The 25204-nt window shown below is 35.1% G+C and overlaps 1 protein-coding gene across 6 annotated transcripts in view; it reads right to left on the bottom strand.

The window, feature by feature from the left end:
* Positions 1-25204, bottom strand: part of SLC41A2 (solute carrier family 41 member 2) — a 103966-nt gene that overhangs the window by 21501 nt on the left and 57261 nt on the right. For 5 of the 6 annotated variants that reach the window (XM_072973079.1, XM_072973077.1, XM_072973081.1 and 2 more), the window contains 4 exons: positions 19525-19672; positions 15077-15156; positions 3129-3260; positions 2090-2238 (listed from right to left, as the gene is read on the bottom strand). In XM_072973079.1, the coding sequence (XP_072829180.1) occupies positions 2090-2238; positions 3129-3260; positions 15077-15156; positions 19525-19672 (509 nt within the window). Of the gene's footprint in view, positions 1-2089; positions 2239-3128; positions 3261-12036; positions 12203-15076; positions 15157-19524; positions 19673-25204 lie in introns of those variants that run through there. The other variant, XR_012078463.1, reaches the window with a different exon arrangement.

Genomic DNA, 25204 nt, shown 5'->3' with positions numbered 1-25204 from the left:
GAAGTAAAGTTACAAATAGGAATTTGCTCTAAAAGTGGTGTGTTTATTAAAAGACCAAAGAATAGTTTCTTAAATATTGCCCATGGGATTAAGGAATGCATCTTTTTCATAATACTTACACATATGGAGAACATAAATTATAATAAATGACTGTATCACATACAGCAATAAAGATAGCCAGTAGTAAAAAAGAGTATTTGAAATAACTTTGTCCCTACTGAACAGTAGAAAAATATTACTCCCCAGGTAGAATCAACTGCTTTTTCTTCCAAGCCCTGACAGCAAATTATGCGTACCTATTCCCAGCATTAATATTATATTACATTATAATACAGTTATTTGTTCATGTAGTAATCTTCCCTCCAGACTATGAGTCCTTGAGGATAACGTTTGAATTTATTCATCCTGGGATTTAAAACCCACTGTGCATCAAGTAGAATGATGGTTTACTGAATGAATAAATGAATGAATGAATGATTTAGTAGGTAACTTTTAATAAAATCTCAAGCATTAGAGAAAAGTTACAAATATCAATTAACTCACAGGGTTTTCGTTATTTTATGAATAGATTCTTGTCTCCCTTATCTGGATTTAAGGCCTTTCTACATCAGCCCTAATCTACTTTCTTAACCTTATCTCATCTACTTTTCTTCTCTTGTTAGATCCTCTGTATGAACTACTTTCTCTTTCTGGCATAAACTCTGTGCTTTAATTCAGTAATCTCCAAAAGCTTTAGACTATGCAGCCCTTCCAATGTAAATGAGCATGCTTACTTAACATTGTGCTAATAGATTATGTTTACTGGAAAGCGATCTTAAAAATAGAAGAAAATAGACACTTTAAACAAATAAGGTTAACATATAAAAGTTTAAAATTTTTCTTTCTGTGCACAAGGCACGGTTCTGTATGTACTTCAGTTTAAAAATCACTGATTTATATCAAAAGGACAAATCTCATAGAGTGTGAGAATTAACTGAATCTGTGCATGTAAAGCACTCAGAACAACATTGGTTGTATAGGAAACACATTAAATGTCAGTTAATGTCATTAACATCATTATTATCAATGCAGTTTCTTTTGACTGGCATAATTCCCCATACTTACCCTCCAGACTCACTCCTACAAACTGCTTGAAGGCCAAATTCAAATGTTATCTCTTCAAAAAATTATTTGAATGCATCTCTTATGTTAGGATTTCTCACTGTAGGAGGTACCAAATCCTACAGAGCTTAGCAAGAACCCATGGCCAAGAAGCCAAAATAAAGTTGAACAGTTGGAAAAAAATTAAAAATGGGTTTATGGAAAATGATGCAAATGAAAAAAGATGTGACTATTAACCCTAAGAAAAATAAAATACACAAAAAGAAAGAAGGTACATTATCTGGTTCTATAGTAAACAATGTTTAGATAGACCTAATGATAGAAACACTGACTACTAATGAAACCAAAAACTGTGATATAACCATATGGGAAAGACCAGTCATTATAAGAGCACCCAAATCCTCAATTTTCATTAGCAAGAGTCTAAAGGAGATTAACCATGAACTAGAAATTCAGGCATATTATTTTAAGATTTACAGATATATACCAGAAGAAATTTAACGACAACAGGGAAAAGGAGAAGACCTTGCAAGCTTCTAGAAATATAAAAGTAGTTTTGTACAATGAGATCAGCAGTGAGAATGGCATGTGTTGCTCTTTTTCATGGTAATAGGAGAAGTTAAAAAGCAAGGAAGCAATGTCTTCAAACTTCTAAAGAAACAGAATTCTATATCCAGGCAACCAATTCATGAAAAACCATTTTACAACATGCAAAGACTCAAAAATTTTTTCCTTATGTAGCACTCTTTCTCAGGAATGTATCTGGAAATGTGTTCATACAAAACAAGAGAACAAAAAGGAAGATGCAGAATCCAGGACACAGGAAATTCAAAGGTTCCATTGATCAAATTAAAAGTGGTCCTGAGTTACTAGTTTTAAGAATATCAAGTCAATACACAAAGGCATTCAGCTGAGGTTTGAAACTTTAAAGTATTTCTTTTACTTCAACTTGAGCATAAAAGAGATTGCAAGAGGTTTTAACTCTTACCTGTAACACAGCAGCAATTAAGTATACCACTACGAAGATTACAGTTAAAGAAGTGTGACCACTTTTCATCAAGTGAATAGTGTAGAGGAAAATTAAATGTCCAGGTATCACTAACAGCAGCAGAACTTGAGCTGACTTATTATTGACTCCTGTAACATAAAATGTAAAAGTTGTTAAAACAAAATCATATTTTGGTGAATAATAGGTCACGGTTGTTAAAATTTGAGGATTACGTCTAGTTAATATATTGTATAGAATCACATAAATGTCAATTGCTTAAAATAAATTTTAACTATTTACAATTCACTTAACTTTTAGAAATTCTTCCTATATGTTACCTACTTATTAAATGAAAGATGGTTGCTGAAACCTTGCTATGAAGACCTTTGGTCAAACTATAATATCTATTATAAAAACAGAGAGAAGACAAAAGAAAAAATATAAAGTTCTTAAAGTACTGAAATGTTTAATTTTATTTTTCCTTTAGAATTCTTTCACTGCTATTACAAGACTGGGCATTTCTGATCCTTATTCAAAAGTCAATAATTACATTTACTTTCATCAGAGAAAAAAGTTGTCAAAAATTGTGAGGTTTAAAATTGTTTAGTTTTTTGGGCATCCTATGTCTGAGACATAAACAATGCACTGTTCCTTATAACTGAGGTTATCCTCTCTCATTCTGTTTGGGATCAAATGCCTACACTTGGAAAGGCCAAAAGGATTAACATATAAAAGACAGTATATCTGTCTCCTTAAATCACCTCGCAGTGCTTTCTTATATGTACAAGGCCCCTCTTTCTTGACTCATAAACAAGATATCCCAGAGAAAGATAAAAGACAAAAATGATGCAAAGTTCCTCAGCAACTACAGAATTGATACAAATTCTTTTTTTGTTGTTGTTCACTGAGATTTAGTGAACAAAATCTATTTAAAATCTACTTAGCTCTCAGAAATGGAAACCTGTGCAACATTCACAAAACATGTATTCAACTAAGGCTGCCTGCCTATATTCATAAGAGTTCACCCATGAGCACTTACCTGGACCAAAAAAAGTTCTAAATGGGTAGTAACAACCTTTGGGTTCATCAGGCAGTTCTCCTGGAATGCTGTGTAAATGGAGGTAGGTAGAAATCCTGCTAGCCTGAATGGCCACCAAATTACCACCAATACCTGGAAACATAAAGAAAAACAATGTAGCTATCTTCTTATTTTAAATAACTTGCATAAATTCAAGTAAATATAATCCAATTATGTCATATCGTGGGCCAATAAAGCTAAACAGAATTCTTCTGAAATGTTGACTTATTTAATGTTGAGGTAGATATTCCAAAGGCATAAAATTATTGTTGTGAAAGACTCATTCATTATTTTTTCAAATCTAACTAACTGGTCTGAAAGCAGAGTAAGTAATTAAAAAAAATTACTATCACAACTAAAATATAAAACTAGGTTATATGATGTTTCATGTTCATCATCTTAATGAGAGGGAAAATAAGCTAGACTTATCCAAATAGACAAGATTTGATATTTGTCTTCTCAGGTTACTAAAGAAACTGGTATGAGACACTGAAAGAAATACTCAAGAAAGTAATCTTTTAACCTAGATTATCCTCTCATACACTCTGAGAAAGATGAGTTCGCAAAGGGCAGTAAGCGCCCCAAAGGTGAGTTAGGACACCCAAACTCTTTCTCCTTTGACAGAGTATGGGAGGAGGATGTAGTAGCCATAAAATCAAGTAGGAAGAAAACAACTGAAAATTTCAAATTCTTAAATACTAAGTGTGGGCTAACTGAATCACTGAGAATACCTGGGGACCCTACTTACAAGGAGAGTCCACATTCACCTGCTAGCTATCTCTGGGTGTTTGTGAGACAGATTGAGATAGGGCAGAACACTTGACATAGCCAACCTTGATGGCACACAGCAAGAGAGCACATCTATTTCTGAATCTCTCTCACATGAAACAAACTATGCTTGGGGTGGTGAAGAAAACACCCCAGCTGTCTGATCCCAGGCAAAGATCAGTTGCCACTGGAGGAAGAGCAGAAGCAAAAGCTGTCTTCCTGCTCAAAAGAAAGTCTTCCTGCCAAGACCAATCTAGCAGAGTGACCGCCAAAAGGGGAGGGAAAGAAACACTAAGGAAGCCTGACCTCTGTGGACCAAGTGCATAGGGACTGCCTAAGAATGGTAATAGTACAAGAGAATCCCAAACTCCATCCCATGCCTTGCACCATGTAGCAAGCATCAGCAGTCTACCATGAGCAGAGGAGCAAAAGCACAAACAGTTAAGCCTTCCATGCTGCAGGCATATAGCACTCCATGTTTCACACTAAGCATAAGGAGCAGGAGTTCATCAATTAAGAAATTTGAACTCAGTGATGCACTGAAGGTAACTATAATTACCACAAAAAACAAACCCAGCTCAACTACTGATGAGACTGACTCAGTCCTCTATGGTAATGAACAGAAGAAAAAGTCTACCCTTTTTAGGCACAGATAATATTTGTCTCAGTCGCCAATGTTCTTTTATACACAGTGCCCAGCATTCGATAAAAATTTGAGACAGTAAAAAGCAATAAAGAAAACAGACTATTGTCAGGAGATAAGAAGCCAAAAGAACCAGACCCAGAGATGACTAAGGTGTTGAAACTATCTGACGAAGATGTTAAAATAACTATGATTAATACATTAAAGGATCTAGTGGAAAAGATGTACAACGTGCATTCTTAGACTCATAGACATAGAATACAGACTTGTAGTTGCCAGGGGGGCGGAGGGTGGGAAGGGACAGACTGGGATTTCAAAATTGTAGAATAGATAAACAAGATTATCCTGTATAGCACAGGGAAATATACACAAAATCTTATGGTAGCTCACAGAGAAAAAAATGTGACAATGAGTGTGTATATGTCCATGTATGACTGAAAAATTGTGCTGAACACTGGAATTTGACACAACATTGTAAAATGATTATAAATCAAAAAAATCTTAAAAAAAAGATGGGGATATAGATTAAAATTAAAGGTATGGAAAAATATAGTATACAAGCACAAGTAAAAAGAAATCTAGAGTGGTTATAGCAATTTGAGCAAGGAAAAAAGAAGACTTTGCGACCGGGAATACTACCAGGGATAAAAATGAACACTGAATAATGGTTGAGGAGGTCAACTCATGAAAAAGACATAACAATTTTAAATGCAGATGCAAGATCTTCAGAATAGATAGAGGAAGAACTGATAAAACTGAAAAAAAAATAACTCAGACAAGTTCTTGTTTATATTTGGAGACTTTATCACTCCTCTCTCATTAACTACAATACAGAGATTAAAAAAATCGAAACTACATAGATGTTTGAAACAATACTATCAATGAGTTTGATCTAAAGGGACATTTACAGAACACACCATCCAACAATAACAGAATATATATTCTTTACAAGTAAACATATGAAACGTCCACAAAGATAGACCATATCATGAGCCATAAAATAAGTCTCAACAAATATGAAATAATTGGAACACATAAAGTATGTTTTCTGGCCAGAACAGATAGATATCTGAGAATTCCCCCAAATATTGGAAAGTAAGTAACACACTTCTAAGTAACCCACAGGTCAAAGAAGAAATCACAATGGAAATTTTTAAATATTCTGGATTTAATGAAAATGAAAACACAACATATTGAGATTTGTGGGAGACACATAAAGCATACTTAGAAATTCATAACATAAAAAAAGAAAAAATTAAACTGAATGAAAGTATAAAGAAGGAATAATAAGTTTAAGAGCACAAATCAATGAAATAGAAAACAAAAACAACGGAGAATAAAGAAATGAAACCAAAAGCTGGTTCTTTGAATAGATCAAGAATAAAAGATACAAATTTCAATAGTAAGAATGAAAGAGGGGTCACCATTACAGACTATGCAGGCATTAAATGAATGATATGGTCATGCCAGAAAATGAGAGCTTAGATGAAATTTAAAAATTCCTTGAAAACCACAAACTACAGAAACTCACTTGACAAGAAACAGTAATATGAATAGCCTTATATCTATAAAGCAGTAGTTCTCAGCTGGGGGTAATTTTGCCACCAAGAACCAACCCCCAATTAAAAAAAGAGAGATCTGGCAATATCTGGAGACATTTTTGGTTATCATAATCTGGGAGGTGCTACTGGGATCTAGTGGGCAGAGGTCTGAGATGTTGCTAGACATTCTACAATGCACAGAATGCTTCCCCCATAATAAGAAATTATCTGGTTTCAAATGCCAATAGTGTCAAGCTGAAAAACCCTGTATTAAAGAAAATGAATTCATAGCTAAAAACTTGTCCACAAAGAAAACTTCAGGGCCTGATGCCTTCACTCTATGGAAACTGAGAAAACACATCTCTAAATAACTTGAAAATTAAAGAAGAAATCATGATTACAAATTAAAAACCATTTGTATTTGAATGGAAATTAAATATTACATTCAAAAGCATGTAGGATGTAGCTAAAGCAGTACTAAGAGGCATACTTACCTTCTTAAATGCATACACTAAAAAAGAAGGTTTACAGACCTAAGCATCTACCTCAAGAAGCTGGAAAAGACAGAACTATTAATACAAACTTGAAGAAGGAAAATAATGAAAAGAGAGAAAATTAAGAAAATCAAAAAAGTTAAATACTGGCTATTTGAAAAGAAAAAAGAGGAAGCACAAACAACAGGGAAAAAAAGGAAGTCATAATTCTAACTGCTGTCAATATTTTTAAAATAACAATATGAACACCTTTATGCCAATAAACTTAAAAATTCAAATGGGAAAATATCCTAAAATATACACAACAACAAAAGTAACTCAAGAAGAAATAGAAAACTTGAATCATTCTGTAATGATTAAAGAAATTGAATCTAAAATTTTAAATCTTCCTCAAAAAACCACCAAGCCCACATAAGATGTTTGCTTTGTTTTTTTTTCAAGTGAGTTCCACCAAATATTTAAGCAACAGATAATAAATACTAAAAACAGCAAAATCTTACACATACTATTTTACAATATAAAATGAGTAGTATATCTAACTCACATAATGAAACTAGCATAACTGAGTTCAAAATCCAACAATAGCAATATGAAAAAGGAAAATTATAGGCCCACCTTATGAATAAAAACACACATAAAAAGATACCAAACTAACTGTTGATAAACCAAATCCAGCAAAATGTTAAATGTATAATATATCACAACAAAACTGGATTTATCCTAGGAATGTAAGGCTGATTTAATATTTGAAAATAATGTAATACAGTGTATTAACAAATAAATGGAGGGAAAATATAATTATATTAAAAATGTAGAAAAATATAAGTAAATGCAGAAAAATTAATAAAATTCAGCATTTTACTATTTATTATTAAAATCTCTAATGAAGAGGAACTTCTGATAACCACACACAGACATACACAGAAACACACACAAACACGCATAAAACACACAGATGAGGTGCTGCAGATCATTAACAGTGCTACAGACTTTTCAATAAATAGTGCCAAGATAACTAGTTTTTTGTTTTTTTTTTACATTTTTATTGATTCATAATCATTTTACAGTGTTGTGTCAAATTCCAGTGTTCAGTACAATTTTTCAGTCATACATGGACATATACACACTCATTGTCACATTTTTTTCTCTGTGATTTATCATAACATTTTGTGTATATTTCCCTGTGCTATACAGTGTAATCTTGTTTATCTGTTCTACAATTTTGAAATCCCAGTCTATCCCTTCCCACCCTCTACCCCCGCCCCCCCCCCCCCCCCCCGGTAACCACAAGTCTGTATTCTCTGTCCATGAGTCTATTTCTGTCCTGTATTTATGCTTTGTTTTTGTTTGTTTGTTTGTTTTTGTTTTTTAGATTCCACATATGAGCGATCTCATATGGTATTTTTCTTTCTCTTTCTGGCTTACTTCACTTAGAATGACATTCTCTAGGAGCATCCATGTTGCTGCAAATGGCATTATGTTGTCGGTTTTTATGGCTGAGTAGTATTCCATTGTATAAATATACCACATCTTCTTTATCCAGTCACCTGTTGATGGACATTTAGGTTGTTTCCATGTTTTGGCTATTGTAAATAGTGCTGCTATGAACATTGGGGTGCAAGTGTCATCCTGAAGTAGATTTCCTTCTGGGTACAAGCCCAGGAGTGGGATTAATTTCAGCTTTGATTTCCTCATTGATCCATTGTTTTTTCAACAACATATTGTTTAATCTCCATGCTTTTCTTTTTTTCTACTTTGTTTCTCTGTTGTTGATTTCCAGTTTCATGGCATTGTGGTCAGTAAAGATGCTTGAGATAATTTCTATCTTCTTAAATTTGTTGAGGTTTCTTTTGTGTCCAAGTACATGATCGATTCTGGAAAATGTTTCATGTGCACTTGAAAAGAATGTATATTCTATTTTTGGGGGGTGTAATGCTCTGAAAATATCCACCAAATCAGTTTTTCTATTGTAGTATTTAATTTCTCTGTTGCCTTGTTTATTTTCTGTCTGGAAGATCTGTCTAGTGATGTTAATGCAGTGTTAAAATCTCCAACTATGATTGTATTCCCATCAATATCCCCCTTTATCTCTGTTAGTAATTCTTGTATGTACTTAGGTGCTCCTATATTGGGTGCATATATATTAACGAGTGTAATATCTTCATCTTGTATCACTCCTTTAATCATTATAAAATGTCCTTCTTTATCTTTCTTTATGGCCTTTGTTTTAAAGTCTATTTTCTCTGAAATCAGTACTGCAACACCTGCTTTTCTGGCTTTTCCATTTGCATGGAATATCCTTTTCCATCCTTTCACTCTCAATCTATATGTGTCCTTCTCCCTAAAGTGGGTCTCTTGTATGCAGCATATTGAAGGTTCTTGCTTTATTATCCACTCTGCCACTCTATGTCTTTTGACTGGAGCATTTAGTCCATTAACATTTACAGTAATTAATGATAGATGTGTGTTTATTGCCATTTTGAACTTATCTTTGCAGTTGAATTGGTATATCCTCTTTGTTCCTTTCTTCTTCCTTTTGTGGTTTGGTAATTTTCCTTTGTATTATCATGGATTTTATTTAATTTTTGTGACTCCCTTGTAAATTTTTGACTTGTGGTTACCCTTTTTTGTAAATCTATTAACCTATACCTGTTTTTAATAAACTGATAATAACATGATCTCAAACCCATCCTACTGTTAAAAAAATTTAAAAAAGAAAGAAAAAAATTCTATATTTCCCTGCCTCCCTCTCCCACTCTCAGTGATTTGTATGTCTTCTTTTATAATTTCATGTTTTCTTTATTTGTAATTCATGAGTTATCACCTTTCCAGTTGTACGTTTCTCATTTCTGTAGCATCCTGCTGCTTTTCTATTTAGAATAGCCCTTTCAATATTTCTTTTAGCATGGGTTTAGTGTTGCTAAACTCCTGCAGCTTTTTTTTGTCTGTGAAACTCTTTATTTCTTCTTCTATCCTAAAGGATAGCCTTGCTGGATAAAGTATCCTAGGCTGCATCTTTTTTTCATTCAGGGCTTTGAATATATCTTGCCACTCCCTTCTGGCCTGTAGTGTTTGTGTAGAGAAATCAGCTGAGAGCCTTATGGGGGTTCCCTTGTAGTTCACTCTTTGCTTTTCTCTTGCTGCCTTTAGAACCATTTCTTTATCCTTGACTCTGGCCATCTTGATTATGATATGTCTTGGCGTGGGTCTATTTGGGTTCTTCCTGTTTGGGACCCTCTGAGCTTCCTGTACTTGTATATCTGATTCCTTCTTTAAGTTTGGGAAGTTTTCAGTCATGATTTCTTCAAAAACCTTTTCAATTCCCTTTGATCCTTCTTCCCCTTCTGGGACCCCTATTATGCGAAGATTGGGACGCTTTATATTATCCCATAGGTCCCTTATGCTATTATCATTATTTTTTATTTGCTTATCTTGTAGTTCTTCTGAATGGGTGCTTTCTGTTGCCCTGTCTTCTAGATCACTAATTCGTTCCTCTGCATTAACTAGTCGGTTTTGCACAGCTGTTAGATCATTCCTCATCTCTGTCATTGAGTTTTCCCATTTTGCTTGGCTCTTCTTTATAGCTTCAATTTCATTTTTGACATATTTTATTTCTCTAAGCATTATCTCTTTTAATTCCTTCAGCAATTTGATCACTCCTTTTTTGAAATCTTGATCTAGTAGGCTATCGATGTCTATTTCATTGAGCTTTCTTTCAGGGGATTCCTCTTGTTGTTTTAATTGGGAAAGGTTTCTCTGCTTCTTCATCTTGCTCATACCTCTCTGGCACTGTGGTTTATGGAGTATCAGTTGTTTATTTTGGATCTTAAGGATTTTATCTATCTAATGCCTATTTAGGAATAGAACTTAGGAAAAAAAAAAGAAAAAAGAAAAAGAAAAAAAGAGAAAAGAATAAGAGAGAGAGAGAAAGATTTTTAAAAGACGGGAGAAAGAGGGTTTGAAAACAATGTATAATGAATAATAGAAGAGCGGGTTGAAGCAGAGTATTAACCGGGTGGAGACGTCCTTTTAAAACCCTTAAAAAAAAAGGGGGGGTGGGGAGATGAATATATGTGTTTGAAGCCTGTGTCTAATCAATAACAGGACATCAAAACCCAAGAGAAATAAAAATGAATTAAGAAGTAAAAATTAAAAGAGTAATTGAAAATAGAACAGGTAAAAACAGATTAAAACAAAACAAAACAAAAACAAAAACAGAAAACAAAAAAACAAAACAAAGCAAAACAAAAACCAAAAAAAAAAAAAAAGGGGGTTGTCGGTGTTCTCCTGGAGTCTGTGTGCTTTTAATGTGATGTCCTTCTGTCTTCGTCCTGTTTTGGAAGCTCAGCTTGTTTTCATAGGCCCTCCGTTGGCGCCCTCTTCTGTGCTGCTCCCAGCACCTGTCGGCAAGCCGATCGCGCCTCCTCCTAACACGGGGTCAGATGCAGCTCTCCTCTGCTGCGGGCGGGCGGGTCACTGCCCCTCCGGATGCCGCAGTCAGATGTTGCAGACTGGCCAGGCAGGAGGGCGGGTAGTGCCCCTTCCCAGCACCTCGGTCAGGGGTTGTGTTCCTGCCCGACAGGCGGGGGGGCCGCTCTCCCCCTGCCTGTGCCGCCGGTAGCTCCGCTCCGTGCGGCTGCGGGCTCTGCGCCGGCGCTCCGCCCTGGTCGCGCTCTGTCCTGGTCGGCGCTCCGCCCTGGTCGCGCTCCGAGGGTGGGCTCGGGGAAGACCTAGGGCAGCCTCGTCCCTGCTCCGAGCCAAGACCCAGATGCTTGTTTGTCTTTGTGGAGCAAGTTCTCTGGGGGACCAGAATGGAAGGATCCTATCTGCCCAGGGCTGTAGGCCCGCCTCAGTCTGGCCCTTGAGGCTGCTAAGCCCTTTGGTGCGGACGCAGGTTTCGCCCCTGCCCCCGCCTGGGTGCTCAGCGCCGGAGAATATGGCGGCTCTGCCTGGGCCCCGCCCCTCTTCCCCTGAAAAGTTTCCGCGGGTTTTCAGAGATGGGGGTATGCACCCTTCCCCCAAGAGCACATCAACCTTGCTGTTTTATGGAGGGCCCAGGTTGTTCTGTCCTGTACTCCCACAGCCCCGGCGCCCAGCCCCTTGCAGTCCCCCGGAGCTGCCTCCGTGCAGCCGCCCCTGTCCTCCGCCCGGCTTGTGCAGCCTGGCTCTGCCTGCCGCTGCCGGCCCGCGTCTCAGGCTGGGTGTCGGGGGGACGCTCTGTGCCCGTTTAACTTAGTTCTGTCAGACAAGGGCTGCTCTGTACAGATCCGAGCCTTGGAGGCTCCCCCTCTGTCCTGCTGGCCTCTCAGTTGGAGAGGGGAGACCCAGCGAGCGAGCGCCAGTCCTCCTTTGCCGCTCCCTCCCCGTGGGACCCGTCCCGCGCTGCTTTGCCTTTTGTTCTTTCTTTTTTCCTTTTCTCCTACCAGATTTTTGGCGTCTTTATCTTTTGAAGAGGGCGATGTTCTGTCGGAGTTCCGCAGGTGCTCTGGTTGGCTGAGTGGGTCTGTAGATGTGGGTCTTGGTGTATTTGTGGGAGAGGGTGACTTACAAGCGTCCTTCTACTCCGCCATCTTGCCCGGAAGTCGATAACTAGTTATTAATATGCCAAAAATGCCATGAAATTGGATTCCTGTTCATACTCTACACAAAAGTCAGTTTCTGGTAGATTAAAGGCATCATATGGAAGACAAAATAGCTAACATAGTGTGGAAGCTTATTAAAGTTTTAGCCTCCCATGGAATTAAAACCCCATTATGAGCTCATCATGATCCCTGATTATATTTTTAAACTACAGCAGAATTATTACCTTGGAATAATTGGCTTTTCTTACTGCCAAAAATGCTTTCTTGTTATCATGACGTACACTATACTTCTACTAAGAGCTGGGCTATCAGCATTTCTTTTAAATTACTTAAATTCCTCACAGACTAATTATACTACTAAAGCTAGTGGAGAACACCTAAAGATTGTCACATAAATTAATAACATTAATAAAAGCAGATTTCCAACATATTAAATAATTAGTGAGAGGCTTCGGTGTCCACAAGAACTAATTTTTAAGTACTTTATTGCTAGAATGATAACATAAGGTTTGATAGCATGAATAAATTCAGAAGGTTCATCTAAGGACTACTTTAAAATCCAACCTCACGTTTTATTAAATTTAGAAATATGTTTCCAGGAAATATTTAACACTCACAGCATAGAATATATTTCAAACTATGTCAGTGATTCTTTTGGACAGTCCCAAGGGGACCTGAAGTGAAAGTTCATTTCATTAAAAAGTAAACCCTTATAATCAACAGCACAACAGATCTCGTATCTTCCATATGTACCTACATATTTTAGCCAACTTCACTTCTCCTCCTTTCATGACTCCTTATCAGAACTCACATACAGGTATTGCTCTTTTAGTTTCAAGAAATGCAAAGGGTAGTAGAAATAGACATAGAAAACAAACTTAACGGCTACCAAAGGGGAAAGAAGTGGGGAGGGATAAATTAGAAGTTTGGGATTAGCAGATACACACTCCTATGTATAAAGTAGATAAACAGTAAGGTTCTACTATATAGTACAGGGAACTGTATTCAATATCTTGTAATAATCTATAATGAAAAAGAATATGAAAGGAATACATATATATTTATAAATGAAACATTATGCTGTACACCAGAAATTAACAAAACATTGTAAACAGACTATACTTCAATAAAAATTTTTTAAATAAAAAAAGTAGATAAACAGCAAAGTCCTACTGTCTAGCACAGGCAACTATATTCAGTATCTTATTTATAAAGCACAGATATACATATAGTACAGAAATGGATCTGTGATATTAAAATTTCATGGATGGGCACATTTAGGAGGAAAAAAAGGTTTAAAGTGGCTCCTTCAGAGGGCAACAATGAAAAAAGGCTGAGAAACGCTGCCTAGAAAGGAACTTCCCAAACTAGAATGTCTTAAACAGGTTACAGGTGTGTCTAGGTACTGTTCTCCTAAGCTCCGCACGGGTAGGATAGGTCTAAGGCAGCTGCGGCCCTCAAGGGGTTGCTTCTGGTAACAAGTGTTCTCCTCCTTCTTCACCCCCATGTGCCATCCAAATATTATAATTTTCTGCGTGTACTATGACATGAAACAGTTTGGCAAATACTGCTAGAGAAATGAATCTATCTACCTTCTTGGGACAACTGAGAATGTCACTGTAAGGCCCTTCACCTTAGTCTCTCTTCAGGACTCCTTTTATTACTCCATCGAAGTAAGGGGTATCCTTTCTTTCTAAGGCTACTTTGTAGCCCATCATTTTGTGGACCTTACTCCTTCATTATTTACCATTGCTCATGCGTCCTTAATCCTTCCTTTTCTATTACTCCTTTGCCTCCCTGCCAATAAACGTATCAACATCTCTCTCACCTTGGTGAGCGAATCAGGAAGGCTACTTTATTACTTGAATGATGGCTGGAGTGAGACATTAGTAGAAAACAACAGTAAGACATGTTTGTTATATAAGTAAATGAACAAGTGAATTCTGTTAAAGCACAAAGAGACAAGGTTTGGCCATCATCTATTCACAGAGGATGAATGGCCGGGTTGAATCAAATGGTTCCATGATTTTAAAGGCAGGTGATGGGCAGACTGTTGGTACCAGGAAAACCAGGAAGGGCATCTCTGGGGGAAATTTGTCCAGTTACCCCAAGATTAAAATGTTCAGTAAAGATTTTTAGGTGTGAAATTAGATTTGGAGAACTTGCTTTCATATATTTTCTTATACATAAATACATAAAAGTAATTTATATTAAATGTGTAGTATATCCTGTGATGTATATTTCCTCAGGTAGAATTATTTTTTAAAGTATATAGGCTTGGGCTATACTGAAATCCAATTTAATGACAGCCAGCCCAAAAGCCAGTAGGACTAGACTAAAATTATCTTATTAAATGGAATCTGTACAAAAAAATCCCTGTGAATTTAAGTATTGTAATTTCCATTTTATAGATAAGAAAAAAGTTAAGGCAGATTTGAAAGGGATCAGCAGAAGTGTGATAGATTTTAATGGCCTGAAATGACACCAGCAATGCTTAATTCTAGCTAACTCTAATAATTTACCCATCAAAATCGACAAGGGCAGCAACAAAACAATACAAGACAGCAGATAAGCCCAAAATAAACAGTAATACAGAACTGAAATATCCCATTTTGCCATACAAACCTTAAAAATCAAGTATGTCTGACTCTCAAACAAATAGTGATAAGATTATAAAACAGTTCTTTTTAAAAAAAAAATGTGTTCTGCACACAGAGAACAGGGAAGGTAATTTCCACCAGCAGTAACAACCTAGGATCGAAAATAAAATGGATGGGATGGGAAGACAGACCTTTTAAAATCTGAACCCAAAGATACCTGTTAGTACCTAAGAATACAGAGAGATATGGTATCGTTATGAAACAGTATATCTAATTCTTACCATTAATAACTGGTGTGTAAACAACAATCCCAACCAAGTTTGGATCAGATACAGTTGTGTCCAGAATAAGGCCCCCAATGCTGAAAGATATAAAAACATACAATTTAGGGAAAAGGAAACGAAATGTGCTAATTTGAAGCTGTTCGTTATATACAAACACCCCTACTTTTACAAATAAAATATTTAGACATTAAAAAACAGAATAAAAAGAAAAAATATTCAAAGCAAAAATCAATGTCAACAGCAAAATGTTGAAAATAAAACATGGCATAAGCTGTGGCCCCACATTTTAGGGCTTTCTTGTCTCCAAGATATGTTACATGCAAAAAGGAAAAAAGCACAAACTTTAAGTGCATTAAAATGTCTGGAAGGACATATAAGAAATTAAGTATGTAAATCTCTAGGGGGTGAGACTGACAAGGGACTCATGGTCATTTAATATCTTTCTATACTTATTAATTTTTAAAAGCCACGTTCATTTATTACTCTTACAACTAAAAGATAGTTTTAAAGAGAGTATCTTTTCATACTTCAAGTATACAAGCCATTAAAAGGATAATTTTTATCATGTTAAAACTAGATACAGTTAGGATGTGTCTTATCACGGGTAAATTAAAATAATCAGTTGTAGCCATAGAAAGAGCTCAATTGGAGAACAGAGGTCTGGAAAAATAAAATACGGTTCTATAGTAGAAACATATACACTCTCAACGTCTCAATGGAGCTGAGCGATCTGTTTTTGTTTCCAAGATCATTATCAATTGGTTAACTTCAGTCTCTAGGTCTACATACTATAAAGCATTGCCAGTCGCAATATTCCATGGGATCCTGTTGCCTAAATCTTCTAGGAAAATGCAATCCACATTACAGGAGAATGAACTGTATGCTGACACAGAATGGGGCTGATGCCAAATATCAGATCAGATCTTACCACACTACCTGAGAGTTAATACTAGGAAATTATTATATTTTTATTATTTTAATTTTTTAATAAAATAAGTGAATGGCTTAATAATCCTAAACTGGTAGGAGTTCCCATTAAAAGGTATACTATAAAGTCCAAAAATAGTCACCCTTAGAAATATTTCACTATTATAAGCCCTAATTAAAAAAAATACATATTTTATAGAATAAACTAGTTATGTGTTAAAGAATAAATTTCCCTGCCAAAAATACTCGGATCATGTTGTATATATAACAAGAACACTTGCTAAAATACATTTTAAAATATTTTTATTACTCAGGTAATAAAACCTATTATAGAAAAACTAGAAAATACAAACAAAAAGAAAATAAAAATCAACCATGGTTAAACTGACATATAGCCTCCCAGACATTTTTAAACACGTATATTCTTAAAAACAAAAACTCAAACTGTAAAAGCATTCTTCACTTTCATTAAATATTTTTATCAAACAAATGTATGCACATCATTTAAAAAGTGAAAGCACCACAAAACTTATCAAATAGTCTCCCCTGCCCTACCCCGGATCCTGCTCTCTCTTCACAATGCTTTTTAACTTCTTTAACTGTTTCTCCTGGCATTTAAGCATCTACTGCTAAACATATTTATACAGCTATTTCTTGACTCTGACATTTACTAATAACTTACACTGCGGCAAATGAGCATTCAGTCTCTGACCCTCCCCTTCCCACCTTAGTCCCTTCACAATTCCCTTCTTCCCTTTTTCCTGCCAGTTGGCTATATTATAACTTTTTGGTGAACTATTTAGGGTTTACTTTATTATAACATCATCATTATTCACAAATGAGCCACAAAGTGTATGATCAGATTTCCTCACTTGTACTTTTTTGTGCTGTCTTATATTTTTCTTAAATTTTTTAGGTACTTATTACTAATTCACCTCAAATTTGTAGCAAAGTTAATGAAAGGCCTCTGAATAGGGTCAAGCTCATCAGGTAATCCATCAGTTCCACTTTTTTTTCCCTAGACATTCCTCCCTAAGCCCACTGTCCTCCTGCCAAACTGGACACCTCTCTCTGGGCCTGATGCACCACTGTCATTCCACACCTTCCCTTCACTCTCCCCACGATGTGTCTTGGTCTGCCTACTATGATCGAGTCCCAACATTTTTGGGGATCCTGTTGCCTGAATTTCCCAGGAAAATGCAATCTGCATTACAGAAAAATGAACCACATGCTGTCATGGAATATGTTTCCTCCTTCCTGTGTCGCCCTCTTTCCCAATGATTTTCTCACTTTGTTAGACCTTATCTACTTTCAGCTTCCATATGAAAAGATATACAGGAAGCAAATTTTTTGAGATCCCACATGTCTGAAAACTTCTTGAGCCTACATTTGGTTGATTTAGTGATCACATTTAATGTCCAAAATAATTTTCCCTCAGAATTTTGAGAGAGTCACTTTTGGTGTTGCAACTGGGCATCATTCCAGTTCCCAATACTTCATAAGCAATTTGATTCTTCTTCCTGAAAGCTTCTGAGGTTTATGATAACATGCTTTGATTTGGGTCCCTTATACTCTAATCCACTGTTCAAGGTACTCAGCAGGCCCTTTCAATCTGGAAACACACATTCTTCAGTTCTGGGTAATTTTCTTGTATTATTTCTTTGATAATTTACTATCCTTATGGTTCACCTCCAATTGTCCACCTCTTTGCTTTCTGTTCTGCTTTCCAGGATAGTTCTTCAACCCTATCTTCAAAATTTTTCTGCTGAATTTTTTTGTTTCTGCTATTTATATATTTTTAAATTCCCAAGAGCTTTTTCAGCTTTTCAAATCCTCTTTATTAGAGTATTCTGTTCTTATATTATAGATGCCATAGCTTCTCTAGTTTCACTAAGAATACTGGTGATAGGTTTTTGAGACCTTTGGACTATGCCTGTACTTTTTTGAGCACCTTTTTTTTGGGGGGGGGGTCTCTGTCATGTTAAAAGCCTTGATAATCAAATGTCTGACAATCCTTTACTGCCTGCTCCTCCTTTAGGGACGACTGCAAAGCATACTTGGAGCTCTCTGTGTACATGGTCAGAGCTTGTCAGCAGGTGGGCCTCACTGAAGAATGGTCAGGTAGGACAAGCAGCTCTTTCACTAAAGGACCCACAGGGTCAGTCTCTGCAGGTCTTTCTTTTGTGCTGATGAGTTTCCCCAGAAAGGAATGACCTAATTTTTCACCGGGGGGTATAAGCCAGACTGCCAGCATTCTATGAGAAAACGAAAGGAAGTAGGATAGAGTATTCACTGTTCAGCATGTAGACTTTTCCTTAATCATTGTTTTTCACACTGCTTAATCTACAGCCTCACTGGTGCAGGTGATTCTGAACCGAGAGGCTAATTTAGCCTCTCCAGGGTTAATTCTCATCTTCTGCTACAGTGCAAGGGGGCAGGCACCCTGGCACTCAAGCTGGAAAAGGGCTTTTAGGATACAACTGCTTCTTATATTAACGCAACCAATCTTCTTAATTTCAGCTTTTTGAAGTATTTAGTGCCTCTAGGTCCTCCATCTTTGGGGGTTTCCAAGGCTTAAATCAGCTAGCCTCTTATGGGTGCGCCCTTGTCCTGTAGGCAGTTAGATTTAAATTTTCTTCTTTCTGTTAGTTCAGTTAACAACCATCCAACTAATTCCTATCTTACTAATTTTGTTAAATCTCTCACCTAGTGTCCTCTCTGCTCCTCCTTTGTTTTTGTGGTTGTATAGCTTTTTTATTCTTTTACTGTCATTTTAATAGTTTCAGTAAGAAGACAAACATGAGTCAATCTACCAAGTTTAATAGGAAATTCATACTCTTTTCTAGCTTTCTCCTTTCACTCAATTTATAATGAACATCTTTCCACATCAATAGAAACATTACAATTTTATTTCTGACAGCTGGCTAATATTTCATTTTGTGACTATGCCATAATTCATTTGATGAATACATGATTGCTAGATATCTGTATTCTTTCTCTTTTTTGTTATTAAAAGTTCCACTGTGATGAGTATCTTTAAAACTTAATCATTTGCATATATCCTTAATTATATCTTTAAGTCCTGTCAGAATCCTAGAAGTGGAGTAGTCAAATGGTATGTACATTTCTAACATTTCCTGATACTTATCTGAGCAACTTACTGTTCAAAATAAGTAATGTCATTGTCAGCTTAAAACACACACATACACACAAAGATAAACACCACTAAATTTTAGTCATCCTTCTGGTAAGAATTTGGTTGGGGAAAAGTTTGAAACTAGTAGCCAAATGAGGTTCTGTACATCTACTGATTTCAACAACTCTTGTAATTTCTGTCCCTACTACCTGGGATAATAAAGAACTCACATTAAAATGACTGATCTAAGAAATAAAAACAGGCAACTGGTTTGTTTATATCAATCTATCTATATGTCTATTTATATATAGATAGATACATGTGTATAGTATAAACTCGCCCTTCCCCCTCCAAACACACACACACACATTTTAATACTAACCTACTTATAACCATAGCTGTTATGACAGGCTCCCAGCCTGAGTGGAGAACTGTCCTTGTGGCTGGATGTTTGGCAGCTATTATAATCCAGATAGGAGTTAGAGCCAAGAAAAAGACACCAACTAATGGAGAAATGTAGTAATAGGTCTCTAAAATTAAAAAAGAGAAAACACTTCAATCTCTCTTCTAACTATGTAGCAAATGTAAATATTAAAAGTAAAAGTTTATCAGAAGATATGATGTTATCAAAGTTACTCATGCCATATATTTTCTAAAAATTTCAAACAAACTGAAAATTGTAGATAAGGTAAAAATGTTAAATAACGTAACTGAAAACTAACACATTAATTCAGCAAGCATTTATTGAAATAGCTATCTGACCCAGATGGGAAATAGTAAATAGTATCACCAACAAGAATATCAACAGTAGAAAACCTAACATTATTTGACTCCTACCATTTACCAAGTACTGTGGTAAATGCTTTATATTCATCATCTCATTTAACTGTCCTCACAGTACAAGGTAGAAACTCATTTCAGTCTTATGAAGAAACTGAGGCTTAGGAGCTTAAGAGCATGGCTAAGAAACGGCAAGAGCTGGGAGAAAATTACATCTGTAAATGACGCTGAAGTTAGTGCTCTTAACTTCAAACTATAAAGTCAAATAGAACTAACAAATGAAATCAGCAAGGTAGCAGGATACAAGATTAATAGACAGAAATCTGTTGCATTTCTTTACACTAACAATGAAACATGAGAAAGAGAAAGTTAAAAAAACTCATTTGAAATTGTGTCAAAAAATAAAATACTTAGGAATAAAGGAGGTGAAAGACATATACTGAAAACTATAAAGCACTGAGAAAGGAAACTGAAGATGATTCAAAGAAATGGAAAGATACCCCATGTGCTTGGACTGGAAGAATTAATCTTGTTAAAATGGCTAAACCAGAACAAAGAACTATATTCAATACACTGTAGTAACTTATGGTGAAAAAGAATGTGAAAACAAATATATGTATATTCATGTATGACTGAAGCATTATACTGTGCATCAGAAATTGACACAATGTTGTAAACTGACTATACTTCAATACAAATATATATAGATATATATATATATATATATATATATCAAAAAATGGCTATACCACCCATAGCAACCTACAGATTTAATACTAACCAGAATAACTAATCTAACTATCTAACTAGAACAAGTAATCATAAAACTTTTGTGGAAGCACAAAAGACCCAGAATTTCCAAAGCAGTTCCTGAGGAAAAAGAACAAAGCTGGAGGCATAACCCTTCCAGAATTCAGACTACACTACAAAGCTACAGTAATCAAAACAACATGATTGGCACAAAAAAAAAAATATGGATCAATGGAACAGAATAGAGAGCCCAGAAATAAACCCACACACCTACAGCCAATTAATTTATAACAAAGGAGGCAAGAAGGTACAATGGAGAAAGAATGTCTTTTCAACAAGTGGTGTTGGGAAAGCTGGACAGAAGACACATGTAAATCAATGAAATTAGACCACTCCCTCACACTATACACAAAAATAAACTCAAAATGTTTTAAAGACCTAAATATAAAACATGACACCATAAAACTCCTAGAAGAGAACATAGACATTCTCTGACACATATTGTAGCATTATTTTTTTTAGATTAGTCTCCCAAGGCAAAAGAAATGAAAGCAAAAAAATTTAAAAACCCACAAAAATAAAAACAAAACAGCAAAAACACAAATGGAACCTAATCAAAGTTATAAGCTTTTGCACAACAAAAGGAAACTGTAACCAAAAAGACAACTTATGAACTGGGAGAAAAAGTTTGCAAATGATGCTACTGACAAGGGGTTAATATCCAAAATATACGAACAGCTCATACAACTCAATATTGAAAAAACAAACAACCCAATCAGAAAATGGGCAGAAGATCTAAATAGACATTTCTCCAAAGAAGACATCCAGATGGCTATCAGATACATGAAAAGATGCTCAACATTGCTTATTATCAGAGAAATGCAAATCAAAACAACAATGAGGTATCACCTAACACAGGTCAGAATGTGCTATCATCAACAAGTTTACAAATTAAAAATGCTGGAGAGACTGTAGTGAAAAGGGAACCCACCTACATGGGTTGGTGGGAATGTAAATTGGTGCAGCCACTATGGAAAACAGTATAGAGGTTCCTTAAAAACCTAAAAATAGAGCAACCATATGAGCCAGCAATCTCATTCCTAGGTATAAACTGAGAAAAGACAAAAACTCTAATTTGGAAAAAATACATGTACCCCGATGTTCACAGCAGCACTATTCAGCCAAGACATGGAAACAACTCAAGTGCCCAACAACAGATGACTGGTTTAAGAAGAGGTGGTGTGTGTGTGTGTATATATGTATGTATGTATGTATATATATATATATATATATATACACACACACACACACATATATGTGTATATACACACACACACACACATATACACAATGGAATACTACTCAGCCATAAAAAGAATGAAATATTGCCATTTGGAGCAACATGGATGGACCTACAGAATACTATACTTAGTTAAGTAACTCAGAGAAAGACAAATATTATGACATCACTTACATGTGGAATCTAAAAATTAATACAAATGAATCTATATACAAAACAGAAACAGATGCACAAGCATAGAAAACAAACATATGGTTACCAAAAGGGAGAGAGGGAGGGATAAATCAGCATTACGGGATTAACAGATACAAACCACTACACATAAAATAGATAAGGAACAAGGATTTATTATATAGCACAGGGAACTATATTCAGTACCTTGTAATAACCTATAATGGAAAATAATCTGAAAATAAATATATATAACCAAATCACTTTGCTGTATACCTGAAACTAACACAATACTGTAAATCAATTATACTTCAATTTTAAAAAAAAACCCGAAAAACAAAGTCAAATAGGATATTGTTTTTACTCATAAGGATCTTATAGTACAAGCATTCCATAGAATATTGGTCAGTCGATTGATTAACAGATAGCCTCCCAATCCTAAATAGCATTCCAAGCTCCAAAATAAAATTGACACGCTAGGTTTGATAAAGTTAGACACAGTTCTTCACTGCAGAATTGCTCAGAACATTTAATATGCTAAGATAGAATACAGTACACTGTATTAACCATAATTCAATCAGACTACCTAGTTTCACATGTAGGTGTTAAAATTTACCATGGACAAGAAAGTTAACTTCTATAAATTTCAATTTCCTTATCTATAAAATGTTAAAAATTACAGTACCTATTTTATGGAGTTACTGTAAGTTTTAAGAGAATTAACACAAGTTAATTAGAATAATGCTCAGGCACAAAATTAACATTTATTCAACACTTACTATCATCATAATCATCATCACCATTATTATTAACATCCTGTGCTATTTGGGACATACTCAGATAACAGACTGCCAGGACTTTTTTATACCTCTCTGTGATAGACTGTCTTACTTGATCACAATTATTCATTGTCTCCCCTTGTTGTGTTTTCCTACAGAAAGAGTTTAGGAAAGTCTTGCCTACAAGAACAAAGTCCAATACTTTGCAAGGAAAAAAAAGTCAAGCACTTAACATTACATTCACAATGTCTGGCATCCAACCAAAAATTATTTTTAAAAGTTCAGAATTATATTTGGTTGCATTTACAAACTTAGGAAAACACACTGAGATATTCTATTTACTTTAGACATTTCACTTTTCTCACAAAAGTTTCCTAGAACTTAAAATAATCTTTCTAAATCTAATAAATTAAACAGAAATATGGTGAGTCTTCAGTTTTCATAAATATTCATACCATGCATACAAATTTGGTAATATTTCTATTTAACAACTACAAGAAAAAATGATTAATTATAAATTTTAAAATGGAATTAAGACTGACATGTTACTCTAATGGGCTAAGTAACAAGTATACTTTAAAAACTGGGGGAGGGTATAATTCAAATGGTAGAGTTCATGCTTAGCATGCATGAGATCCTGGGTTCAATCCCCAGTACCTCCTCTAAAAATAAGTAAACCTAATTATCTCCTCCCCCTACCAAAAAAAAAAGGTTAAAAATATGTACTGCCTCTTCAGCATAAAACCATTCATAACATAAATTTGCTTCTCAAATATTTTTATATTTAGTTCTAAATCTCCCTATGTTTAAAAAGTTGCCTACACATTCTTGAAATAGTTACATCACCCCAAAACATGTTTGGTAATATAATTCTAGCTGATCAATGTTTTATTACTATCAGAGATTTCAGCTAGGACATTCCTGAGTTTTTCTGAAGAATTCTAATTCTTACTTTGTAGGGTAGAGACTTCATAACTTCAAGACAGAGTTGATCTTACAGTTCTTGTAGCCTGCAGTCTTAGATTTAAGTTAAATGTTACTAAACTTTTCTGACATCTCACAAAATTCTTCAACCCTTATTCATATTCTTATCTCTGATTGAATTTTGTGTTTCCTCATCTTCTTGAGAGATTTAAAGCTCTCCTCATCTATGACTAAAGGTGTTTGAATTAGATAGAAACTCAACTTTTTATTCCAATCACGTAGGAACAATTACTATAAGTATTAAAATAACATCCAAATTTTATCCTCATGGCTTTGTCTGGATTTGCCACCACATCTTCAAAATAATTAGAATAAAACAAAATTCTTTAAATATTTTCTTCCACTTAAAGGGACAAGACTAATGTTACATATAGAATCATTTTCTCTGTAATTTTTTTAAAAATGAAAAAATCTTTATTGGATGGATTCCCAGTTCTCCTTGCTAAACCATCAGATAGGGATAAGTAACATTTCAACTAGGAGGCATTCTTACTTCCTAAAACAACTAATGTTGCCAACAGTCTCTTCATAGAATCAAACAGGAAACTAAAAGCATTAAAACCCACTAACAACAAATGAAAAGAACTATTCTGCTAAGTCAGATATCTTGGTATTTCATTTTCAGGTCAAGAGAGGAGCACCATGCCAAGCTTTTTAATTATTCTCAACATTACATCTCTGGAAGGACATTTGAAGTTGAAAAAAACACTCACCATCCTAACCTCAGAATCACTGCCTTGAATTTTCAAAGAGGGGAAAAATTTCTCAGGAAAGAAATGAAAAATAACAAGTGAGCAGTTCCTCAAAAAGTTAATGAGTTATTATATGATTCAGAAATTCCACTCATAGGTATATAACAAGAGAATTGAAAACATATATTCACACAAAAACACATACAAAATGTTCAAAGCAGCATTATTCATAATAGCCAAAAAAGTAGAAGCAATCCAAATATGCATCAAATGGTAAATGGATAAACAAAACATGATATAACCATACAGTGGAATATTATTCAGCCATATTATTAATCCATACAAGTAAATATTATTTATGCTCAGATGAACCTTGAAAACATACCAATTAAAAGAAACTGGATATGAATGGTCACATATTATATGATTCTATTTTTTTGAAATGTTTAAAATAGGCAAATCCATAGAGACAGAAAGTAGATTAACAGTTGCCAGTGCAAGGAGGAAGGGTTGAATGGGGAAGACAGCTAAGGGTTTCTTTTTGTGGTGATGAAAATGTTCTGGAATGGGATAAAAAGTTGCACAATCTTATGAATATGCCAAAAT

Source organism: Vicugna pacos, chromosome 12, assembly GCF_048564905.1.
Source record: "Vicugna pacos chromosome 12, VicPac4, whole genome shotgun sequence".
NCBI lineage: Eukaryota > Metazoa > Chordata > Mammalia > Artiodactyla > Camelidae > Vicugna > Vicugna pacos.
The sequence above is the reverse complement of the archived record's forward strand: the minus strand, read 5'-3'. Positions and strand labels throughout refer to the sequence as shown.